Source organism: Macaca fascicularis, chromosome 7 (genome assembly GCF_037993035.2).
Source record: "Macaca fascicularis isolate 582-1 chromosome 7, T2T-MFA8v1.1".
Taxonomy (NCBI): domain Eukaryota; kingdom Metazoa; phylum Chordata; class Mammalia; order Primates; family Cercopithecidae; genus Macaca; species Macaca fascicularis.
The window spans coordinates 127,138,293-127,150,458 of NC_088381.1; the positions used below are offsets into that span (position 1 = coordinate 127,138,293).

The following is a 12,166-nucleotide window of genomic DNA, read 5'->3' on the forward strand; positions in this document are numbered from 1 at the left end:
ACCACCTTGGTGATGGGATCATTTGTACACAAAGCCTCAGTGACATGCAAGTTACCTATGTAACCTGCACGTGTACTGCTGGACCTAAAGTAAAAGTAGAAAAAAAATAACAGACTGTGGGTCAAGTTCTTATTAAACACCAATAACTTTTTTCTAAGCTCTTCATATTCATGATTCGGTTATTATTATCCATTACTTATTAACATTTATAAATTGCCTTCCTTTAGGGTTCAGTCTAAGCAGTACATAAGTATAAAGTTAATGTTTCCAAACACTGATCTGAAAGGCTAAACATCTGGACTCGAGTTAAACAGTTCTAAGCTTAAAACACAACTCCACTATTTGCTAGGTGTGCAGTCTTAAATAACTGGTGTGGCCAATCTTCAGCCTAAACTTTTGCAAGCTATATCAGTGTGGATGTAGCAATGAGTGGACCACTTGGGGTGGTTGTGAGAACTACAGTAAATGAGAACATGCCTGCACATAATGTACTGAGTAAATATCAGTTGGTGTTTATGCAATGAGGGAGTCACTGCCTCGTCCAAAACTTCATTGTCTCAATTCATTCAAGAAAATAACCTCCTTAGTCTGGCATTTAAAGCTTTCCGCTATTCACTCCCTACCTCTCCAACCTTTAAACTGATGATCCTTTGCAGAAACCCAGTACTTCTGTTAAGCTGACCATTGTCCCATATACACACTGTCTGTTACCACACCCAGCCTTTGTCTGTTTCTCCCCTCCTCATGTCCAAGCCCTTCAGGGCCCAGCCTGTTAGTGTTTGTGAAGCCATCCCAGCAAACCCTCATCTTTAACGTGACCAATATTTCTAAACTCCTGAAGTTTGACACCTTTTGCTGCTCAATGGACCATAGTCAGCAGTAGACAGTAGCTCAGGATAATTCTGCCCATGCTTGGTCCACTCTCCCCTGACCTTTGGTGACTGTAGGGCTTTACCTTATCCCTCTTGCTGTGCCCCATGCCTAGCCCCCTGCCAGAGACATGCTTTCTTCATGATGGAAAAACATACCTAACTTAGCTTCTTGATCTTTTTCAAGTTCATTTAAATATGTGTTAGTGTTTTCGGGTTTTTTTCTTCTTTGATGATACTGATAACGTTCCCTACAGGAATAACGTTTAACCTATGAAACACTACTTTCTTTCTTCTCAGGATGAACTGGACCTCACAGACAAACACAGAGAAGCCATGTTTGCACTTCCAGCTGAGAAAAAATGGCAAATATACTGTAGCAAGAAAAAGGTAAGATTTTCATTGTGATTATGGTTAATTGGAAAATAATCATTGATTCCATTTGCTTTTCCATTTCACCACTAGAATTGGACAGCTCTTTATAATGTGAAAACCAGATTGAATGTGTTATGTTGTGGCTGTGGTGCTACATGTAGTCAGTGTCAATTCTCTGGATGTTATTTTTGTCAACACTTCATTGGGCTCTTTTCCACCTGTAACCATCATTCATAGTCATATGTAACTGAGACCCAAAATGACGTTTCCTTACACAAGGCAAATTCCCCCCACCCCTGCTCTTAACACAGCAGTCTGTATACAGGTGGTCTAGGACCAGGTATGGGGGTCACAGCCCTCTACAACCACCTTCTGACAACTTTCCATTTCATCATCTCTCTGGTATGGCCCCATCCCATGCGCCAAGGTGACTCTCCAGCCCCTTCATGTTCCAAACTAACGATGGAAGAAAGGAAAGGAGGCACAGGCTCCCCCGCTCCCACTTTGAGGGACACATTCCTGGAGTTATACACCTAACTCTTTTTCGTATCCCACTGCTAGTTGCATGGCCACATCCACTGAAAGGACCAAAGTCTTTATTCTGGGCAGTCACTTCCCATTTAAGATCTGGGGGTTCTATTACCTCAAGAGATGGGGAGAATGGATATAGGGGACAGTGAAACACCAAAACTCTTCTTAATTCCCTAGTATCTGTGGCACCAGGCATCACTCCATGGTGACTGTATCTCCTGAAATAGAGTGCACTTTGCCATCTTTTAAACCCTGTAGCAGATTCTGAGGATATCCCTACACCCATTTTGGGGACTAATTCTGTTCATGGCCACCTTTTGCCATTTTCCCTTCTGTTCCAACAGAGACTTAAACCAGGATGGGGTAGTGGGAAGGGCAGGGCTAGCACCTAACTCTCCAACAGGCGTTGGACACTTTGATGACTCACTCCCGACCCAGGGAAACAGGAACAAACTATACAATAATCCAATATTTTTTCAAGACACCACTGTCAGGGAAACCTTTCACTAGGTGAAACCAATCTGCAGCTTGGGACCTCCATTGTCCCATGTGGCATCTATCAGCACGCCTGCCCCCTTTGCTACCTTGTGTAATTGCCCTGTGCCACTCTCCTGGGAGCATCTTACATTACTCAATAAAGGGATTCTCTCTCTAGCAGTGAGCCTATGTGAGTGGCTCTCCACCTGACTTTATGCCTCTGATGAAAAGGCACCATGTCTTATCCATCTTTGTAACTCCAGCATCTGACACTTTGAAATGAATGCATGATGACTGAACCACTGCATTGTCATTAGTTATACTGAATACTGTCAAAAAATGTAAAGCACATTCATTTTCCACCTGAGCAATTGTAATGGGTAGAACTGTGTGTCAGATTCAGTTCTGGTGGCCTTTTCTGAGAAATGTGGTCAGCCATAACCCCTCAGTATGATTATTTCCAAATAAGGAAATTTGGAAATTTTCTATCAGGTTATTTCCAAACTGAAGCCTTAAGAGTTCTTAATCCAGTAGTAACCAGTAAAATGTCATTGTGAAATAAATGTCTTCCTCTCCTCTTCTGCTATTTCTCTTTATATACATTGAACCAACTAGAAAACCTCTTTTTTTATTGAACTGATTGTCATGGCTCAAGAAACAAATATAATACACTGAGAAAGAATTTTAAAATGGAATAAAATGTGCTCAGTTCTGAAACTGGTATTATATAGCCTTTGGAAACAAGGGAACTTTTCGCACTGCCATCTTAAAAACCTGCTGCTATTCCGTGGTGTGTATGTGCCACATTTTCTTCATCCAGTCTGTCATTGATGGAGATTTGGGTTGGTTCCAAGTCTTTGCTATTGTGAATAGTGCCGCAGTAAACATATGTGTGCATGTGTCTTTATAGCAGCATGATTTATAATCCTTTGGGTATATACCCAGTAATGGGATGGCTGGGTCAAATGATATTTCTAGTTCTAGATCCTTGAGGAATCGCCATACTGTCTTCCACAATGGTTGAACTAGTTTACAGTCCCACCAACAGTGTAAAAGTGTTCCTATTTCTTCATATCCTCTCCAGCACCTGTTGTTTCCTGACTTTTTAATGATTGCCATTCTAACTGGTGTAGGGACATGGATGAAGCTGGAAACCATCATTCTCAGCAAACTATCGCCAGGACAAAAAACCAAACACCACATATTCTCACTCATAGGTGGGAATTGAACAATGAGAACACTTGGACACAGGAAGGGGAACATCACACACCGGGGCCTGTCATGGGGTTGGGGGAGGAGGGGAGGGATAGCATTAGGAGATATACCTAATGTAAATGACGAGTTAATGTGTGTAGCCCACCAACATGGCACATGTGTACATATGTAACAAACCTGCACGTTGTGCACATGTACCCTAGAACTTAAAGTATAATAAAAAATAAATAAATAAATAACCTGCTGCTAGAACTGAGAAAGATAAATCCTCAAGTTGCGGGTATACACAGAGGACATTGTCTGTTTTGGCTCATTCTAGTGTAGATTTTTTCTGAAAATTAGGAAACAATACAAAGGAGGGATTGAGAATGTTCACTAGAGGAAAGGAAAGGGCAGGAAAATGGGAGCAGCTTACTGAGGGGAAAGTTTTCTTCTTTCCCAGATTTTATTACTCCCTTAACAGCAATAGAAAGTTAATCATGGAAACTACTGCCCCTTAGATTAGAAAAGGCAAACTCTGGAGAATAGTAATGACCTCGGGCTTGCAGCTGCTGCTCATTTTTCAATTTCCACACCTATCGAATCCCCTTGAAAACCTCATCTCAAGTGCGCATGATGGGGGGTTTGCTTCTTCTAGGAGGATGGATATGGATGTGGCCACTGGCCTCAGAATCCCACTTTCTGACGGATGGGCCTTTCTTATTAGTACCTGGCTGGATTGCACAAACCTTTGAGAATGCGCTTCATTCCAACAGCTTGGCTTCCTTATATGACTTAGCAACCAGTGGGAAAGCCATTTTAACTCTTTAGGGAATCCCATGGGTTCTAGATTTGCCTCACTTTAAAATGGATGATAGCATTGCTTGACCAAAGATTTTCTTAATTTGAGCTTCTAACACTGTTAAAACTCTACTGTGCCTTTGGTCTGAAACTGAACTTTTTGGGCACTGCAATAAATTGGGAAATACACAATGAATATGAGAACACGAAAACTGAACCAGGAGAAAGATATTATGTTTACCTCTCTTCAGAGAATGTAATTTCCTGAAGGACAGGTTGCCCATTCTCAGAATAGAGCCCCGTGGTGGCCATCCTTAATATTAAGAACAGATTATTTTCCTTGGAACATCTCTCGCATAGCCTTTTCAAATCAGGCTTATCACCAGCAAGCCAAGCCACATCCATTTCTCAGACTGGAGGAAAGCTACACTCCCGGGGCTCTGTCACATTTCCCATCTTTCAAGATTAGAACACGGGGCATTACAGACATTCTCACACATAGTAAAGTCATAGAGTAAGGGGCCTCTGAAGCCAACCGAAACAGATGGCGTGAGTTGGTGAAAAGCAAACTTTCCATGTAAAAATGAACAGAAGTTGTGAAGGCCAATGAGCCTGGGACCTAAAGGCAGGGCCAACCTTGGCTCAGCCAAGTGTCTGTTCCCCTGTCCAACAGTGACTTGAGTCCCGGCAGCAGCTATCTGCTTATCAAGCTCAGTGTTCATTTATGAAACTTCTCTATCTATGTCTCTGGTTGAAAACCTATTTCCAGAGCCAAAATCAAAGCAGAAAATATTTCTCAGACTAAAACGATTCAAAAGAAGTTAACTGGAATTTTGTCTAATTGAGTTATCTGGAGGAGCATAAGAGATGGATGTTGAGGCCTTGTTGAAAGTCCAAACAAATCTAAAACGTACCACACTGGTTCGTCATCCTTACTTTGTCATAGACTCAAATCCACTGTCTTTTTTTTTTTTTTTTTTAACTTTCATGAAAGGTCCAAAAAGGGTTCTGTTAGTTGGGATGGGGTATTTTCAAATAGGAAATGTTTGTGTTTCTTATCTTTAAAGGTAATTCCCTTTTTAGTTCCAATCACAACATACTCTTTTGTTTAAATGAGGTTTTTCCCGGTCTCTAGCCAGAAACTGCATCTGTTAACAATCTTTTGGATTTTAAACTGAAGCTTTTTAAACAATGAACCATCTGACCACAAAAGGCATCTGGCCATGCTGTATTTGCTTATTGTTAACATGATTTTTAAATCCTGGGAACAGTAAGGAATAAGTCTTCAGAGAGGAGAAAATAAAGTGGGTGTATACATGTATCATGCTGACAGCAATCTTATCAGCACAGGAAGAAATCATCTTTAATTGCTGTTCTGCCCAGAAGCAAATGTACAAGTTGTATCACTTAACCAGTCCTCATTAGTATCCAGAAAATGCTTATACCCCTTCTTGGGCTTCAGAGTTTGCCAAGTTAAGTAAATGGGGATGTAGACACTGCTAGCTGTGATGACAGCAGATATTTGAGGCAAAGATCAGGACTTGATGATTGTGCCTCATTTTTCCTGCTTTGTTTCTGATCTCTAAAGCCAAGGCCTAAGTAAATGGTATTAGATTGGTCATATTACATTTCTGTATGTTTTGAGGTCTACTTTGGGGAAGGTGAATTTTTACTCTGCTGCCGAGTGTGTGTTTGATTCTAGCCTAATTAAATCATTCAGTAATCTTGCCTATCCTGGCTGCAGCTCAGCTATCGTGATTTCTGCAAACTGTTGATCCGGTGCTAGGTACATACTGAAGACATCTAGGGAAAGTGGCTGAAAGTTCAGCTAGTACTTTTCATTTATTCCTTAATTTGGTTTGTATACCCTGACTGGATCAATTCCTGACTCTTACCCACAGAAAGGAATTCGTTCACCACATGCACAAAAAGATTAAAGTTGTATTGTGTGTGGCCATGGGGATGCAGTTCTTTCAGTTCCTGGGGAGCTGAAGCCCTCCTGTGTTTGCAGTGCTAGAGAGGCAGTAGCTTGATCAAAACACAGATTTCCACAGATTTAAAGAAACGTATGTTAAAGTAGTGGAATTAAAGACAAAAGAAACCATCCATTTTCTACACAAAGTAGCTGGAAAATGAGGAGACGAGATGAGACATTGGTCTTCTAGTTCTTTCCAATATCCTAATGAGAAAAGGGGTAAACTGGGAAGGGAGGCAATGGCTGGGCACTGGGCCTAAAGATGTGAGAGGGAAGATAAGTTAGATGTCCTCTTCTTTCTTTTACTGTGGTTGATTAAATATACAGTAGAGTGAGCATTGGATTTCCAGGTGCCCATTTTGCTAGGTGTTAAGATTTGGGAGAGGGAACCAGTAAAAGGGAAAAAACTAGACTTCAGTGACAATATTACTAGACTTATTCAGAAGTACCTGGTTTGGTCTTCTGCAATTGAGTTTTTAACTCCAGTGATGGGTTCAAACTGGCATTTGTACTCTTACATGATAAGAGCTTATAGAAAGTGGCAGAAGTAGCAATGATTAGAAAGAAATTTGTCTGCCTTTCCTCCCTACCTCTCTAAAGACTATATAAGGGAAGTACAGTAGCTGCAGGACAACCAGCATTCTAGACTCTGCAGGCTCTGAAATTCTCTCTCTTATCTACATAGTCCCTGGCATTGAGAGATGAGGATTTGTGTATAAGCCCAGATTGAAACAGTAAGAAATAACAAGTTTCAAGTATCTGGTGTTTTACTCACCGAAGCAATGCAGTTGGTAAAGCGTAAGGCAAATTTGTGTGTGATTTGTTTGATGTGTATTGAGTATCTTTTCTGGGGCGGAGAAAACTAGACAGAGAATCTAGACTCTTGGCTAGATTCTGAGGATTATTTAAAAAAATAAGCCAAATTTCTTGGAGTGGATGGTCTTGGTAGGAGAAGCAGATAGAATCAAATAATAAAGTGTTGTCATAAGCTCCATAAAAGGGTAAGCAGACAGGCTCTGGGGCACAGAGGAAGGAGAAACCAACCTCTAGGGGTGTGTGTGACTAAGACAACCATTCCTTTACCACTTTGACCCACCATTGGTTACAGCAGTGAGAGCTGATGTTGTGCTTTGATCCCATCATCTAGAAACCAGCTCCTTTTTCAACATTTGAGCTGTGTTCACATGTACTGTATACTTTCCCTTTTGATTTCTATCTTGTTCTCTGTCCCTTTTGCCATTGCTTCAAAGGTCAAGTTTGGACTATTGACCGAATCTAATATTTACTAAACACAATTTGTAGAGCCTGTTAGGAAATCTGTAAAAGGCTTGAACTTTTGAACAATGAAGTCAGTGCAGGGGAAGACTAAAATAATTGAAGCTTGTTTATTCTGAGAAAGAGAGAGTCAGATGGAAACTCCATCCACTGGTTTAGTGGATATGCTCCAGTGAAACTGTATTATTGGTCAAAATATTACCAAATTCCACTTGGTCAACAGGAGCTGCCCCAAGCCCTCCCAGTAAAAACCACCTTGCCAATCTGGCCCTTCTCCCAAGGGACCACCAGTCTTCCCCCAGGATTCTAAGGACTGAAGGGCTAACTCCCAGCATGGCACAGCCAGGAACTTCGCTGCCCTGTTCCCACACAGCATCACTGGTCTTATTATTCATGGATCCCCTTGTTATACTGGTTGACCAACATTTTGAACATTGACCTGCAGATGTTGGCCAACGACATTTGGTAATGTGTGTCCAGAGCTTGGAACATTCCTCTTCTAGAAAGTGATAAGAGATGCAGAAAAGGAATATGTGTGAGAAAGTTTTTGGCAATGTTGTCTCTAAAAGCCAATGACTGTAAGCAACTTAGAGAAGTATAGCTACACTATAGCCATAGTCATACTATGCATGCAGACAGCAGAGCATCTTGTAGCCAGTGAAAAGTCATGTTTCTAAAGAAATTTTAATGACATGGGAATCTGCTCAGTGTATAATGGCAAGATTTTTAAAAAGATACAGTAGTCTCATCCCCTCCCATCCGTGGTTTTGCTTTCCACAGTTTCACTTACCTGCAATCAACTGAGGTCCAAAAATAGGTGACTACAGGACAGTAAGATATTTTGACAAAGAGAAAGGGAGACCACCTCACATAACTTTTGTTACAGTCTATTGTCATTGTTGTTCTCTTTTATTATTATTCTTGATAATCTCTTACTGTGCCTAATTTACAAATTAAGCTTTATCATAGGTATGTATGTATGGAAAAAAGTGTATATAGGGTTCAGCACTATCCAATATGGAGTTTCAGGCATCTACTGGGGGTCTTAGAATGTGTCCCACACAGATAAGGGGGGACTAATGTGTAAAACTTTGTAATTAGTATAATCAAATGTCTGCCAAAGTGTATATAAAGAGGTAGGTGGACAGAAAAATAATTGTGAGCTTAGATTATGGGTGATTCCAAATTTTATGAAACATATTATTCTCCTTCTTACCTTAAAGTAGTTTTTCCTGGTTGCAAAAAATAAAATTTCTCTGTTTAAAAATGCATGCAATGTATTTTATATTAGGTTTTAGCCAGAGAAGCGGGACCACTGGGACATGGTCTGTTTCTTTCTGTCTCAATGGATGTGGTTCAGCTTAGCCAGCTTGAGCCTTACAAAGCCACCACATATTTCCATTAAAATTAGGAGGAAAAAATAAATATTTAAAATGCAGCCAATGCTTGTGTTGTCAAGACATTGTTGGCATATTTTTTCTTTGTCCAGTTCAATCTCTCTCTCTCATTGTCTCTCACTTTTTACTCTTCCCCAGAGAGAGTAAAACAAAGATTAATCCATAAACCACCCAGTTTTTTAGCACCATTTACCTATTTAGGCAGTGACTCTGAAAACGTAGTGATGTGGTCCTGATGAGATGCCCTCGGTTTTCTGCCCAGAAACCCATTGAGGCCATGTTTCTCATTGCCCTTGCATTCCTAAGTGCTATAATCTCAAAGCTAGTGACCCATTTCCTTTCTTTATTCCCTCTTTATTGCAAAAGTCAGCACTATTAAAATGAACACCAAATTTTAGATATGAAGTGTGAAATACTGTTCAAAGATTCTCTGCCTCTGACAGTCAAAAGAGTAAAAAGTTATAGTCTAACAAAAGGCAGTTGGTTTTTGAATATTTATTTGCCTCCTTCCTCTAATTCCTTTGTTTAATGATACCAGTGTTGGGCATTATTTTTGTTTTCCTGTCAGCTTTACCACTTGTGTCATTCCAGCTGTGTCCCTACAACCACCCCTGCCTTGTGTATCCAGAATGGTCCTGTGCTCACAGTGTGTGCATTTTCATAAAGGTTGCTTCTCAGTAGATGCTCATTCTCCTTAACAAAGCAGCAGTAAGTGAATGTACTCATAGGCTGAACCAAAAGATTAGCTGTCTTTTCTCTTTGGTGCATGGAGAATTGAATAAATCTGCAAAATTGTGGACAAACTTTTGGAGCCATCTGTTGGGGTATAACATTCTGGTTCTGTAGCGGCCTCTTTGGGGATGGATCTTCTCCAAAAGCCTTTCAATCCAGGGATCTTCATGTAGCTTTCCTGAATTACATTTGTCCCTTATAATTGTTCCGAACTATAGTATGATGTATGTGTAATACAATTTTTTTTCTAAGATAAATAGAAGCCAAATAAATACTTTACATAGTTAAAAGCCATCTAAAAAGTAATCTTGGAAGGGAGGATACATCCATTTACTAGTTGCATGACCTGGGGCATGTTAACCTCTCTAATTTCTCACTCCTCTGTAAAATGAGATTAACTTTATGGGGTTGTAGTGAAAATTAAATGAGATGATATGATTTAGTACTTATCAGAGAGCTTGGAGGCATGGTAACATTAGCTATTGTCATAGTCAGTGGTAACAATGATGACTATGCTTGTAATAGTAGTATGAACTGAGTTTCTGCTTATTCACCCATATGCTGACCTGGGATTAATCTCCATTTTCTTGAGTGATGTTGATGTCTGGTTTTCTCAGAACAATAGTGATAATTTCAAAAGTGTTAAACTGCAGGATATTTCCGAGGCAGAAATAGTAAGTTAGGAGGTTCTATTATAGATAAGGGAAGAGACCGAGAAAGTCACTATGCTCAGCACCAGAAGTTGGTAAAAGGAGGACTCATTTGGCAAAAGTTCTAGGGCAATGGTGAACAAAATGCAGTCCGTTGGCTTTTGGGTGGGACCCTGGACCTGATTTCCAGAATTAAGGAACACCCTTAATTTGTGTTAGGGAAGTCTCCGGTCCAGAGAAAGTCAGCCTGCACTGAATTTTTTTTCCTCTTAGCCACGTGCCCTCCACAGTCCTTCAGCATGCTACTGACCAGGTGTAGCCCATGGAGGAGCTCACATGAGTGGGTTTGCTTGGCAGGCAGTTGTCAACACCAACTGAAGTCAAGTCTGGAAAGTGGGTATGTGTGAGTTTGGTTACTTTTTAAATAAAATTTAAATTCCACTCTGCTGTCTAGAAAAGGTAGGTGGTTGATGAATATCTTCAGTTTTGAAATAAAAGTATTTTTTGATGAAAACATTGCTGCTGCTGTTGTTTGCAATGGGGGAAAATCCCTTTATAGGACCGACACAAAAATATTTCATTAAGTAAGCCAATTTTTACAAATAAGTTATTAGGTTGGAGTGAGCCAGATTTACAAATGCCCTGTTAAGCCACAAAATTTGCTCAAAGTTGCAGCATTGTAATTCAATAGTGCATTCTCGCTGTGTTATTTCTGAAGTGAACAAAACAAAACTTCAGTGTCGGGAAGATAATAAAATAACGTTTCAGCACATTTGGAGATAATGTTATTATTAGAAGTCTTAAACCTAATTATCAGAGCAACTATTCTAGGTTCCAATAAATTGACACTCTGAAAATTTCTAAAAGAAAAAACTAACCTCTGATAATTTTCCTCTCAATTCATGAGATAAACTATTGCTTTCTGTTTATTTAATTTTTATTGTGAAAATGTTAAATGTACAAAAAAGTACAGAATATAATAAATACCCATATTTAACAAATGCTAATAACGTTTTACCATATTCACCTCAGATTTTTTTTTAAAAAGACATAAAACATAAATATAGTTGAAGCCCAAAGGTGACTGCTCTTCTGAAGGTGGTTTTTGTTTCTGTCTTTTACTTATCCATATATTTATAGCCTAACTCCATGTGCATTTATTCCTAAACAATATATGCTATTTCTCCGTTTTAACTGCTGTATAGTATTCCATTTTATGAACATGCCACAGTTTAATTATTTTTATCCCCATTAGACCATGCTTGTTTTCAGTTTTTCTTACTATTTAAAAAACACTGTGATGAACATGTTTGTGCATATGTTCAATAGTTTATCTGGAATAGACACCTAAACATGTAGTTACTGAGTTGTTTGATATGAACATTTTCACCTTTAATTGCTCTTCAAAATGGCTATAACTTACACTGCTGTGAATTAGTTGTCAGCCATGTGAAGAGTTGATACTGTCTGAGGGAAGGAAACTAATATCTCATTGCTCTGATCAATCATTTTATGAAAGTTTAAATGTTTCCAGTATAAGAAACTGTCATTAAAGTTTTTCAGTTTTTCCCCATAAGTCTCACAAGTCAAATTGATATAAAAATTACTGTAATATAAAGTGCTCATTAAAAACAAAAACTCAAGGTTTAGAAAATGAAAAGTATTCTATTCAAATACATACAAAGCCATACAAAAGTACAAAATATTAGAAATATATTGAGGTCTAGACGAGTGAACCCTACACAGAGCAAACCAAATAAATATTGAGTGAATTGTTCATATTGTTCAAATGAACAATTCGCTCAATATTTATTTGGTTTGTTCTGTGTACAGTTTATTCTTCCTTTCATCTAGACCTCTTTGCACCCTGATTTCCAGACCAGGCAAATT

General features: G+C 39.3%; 1 protein-coding gene across 6 annotated transcripts in view; it reads left to right on the forward strand.

Moving 5' to 3' along the window:
- The window catches only part of DAAM1 (dishevelled associated activator of morphogenesis 1), a 180,174-nt gene that overhangs the window by 97,977 nt on the left and 70,031 nt on the right, over positions 1-12,166 (forward strand). For all 6 annotated transcript variants that reach the window (XM_005561382.4, XM_073997469.1, XM_005561381.4 and 3 more), the window contains exon 3: positions 1,170-1,259. In XM_005561382.4, coding sequence (XP_005561439.1) covers positions 1,170-1,259 — 90 coding nt within the window. The remainder of the gene's footprint in view (positions 1-1,169; positions 1,260-12,166) is intronic.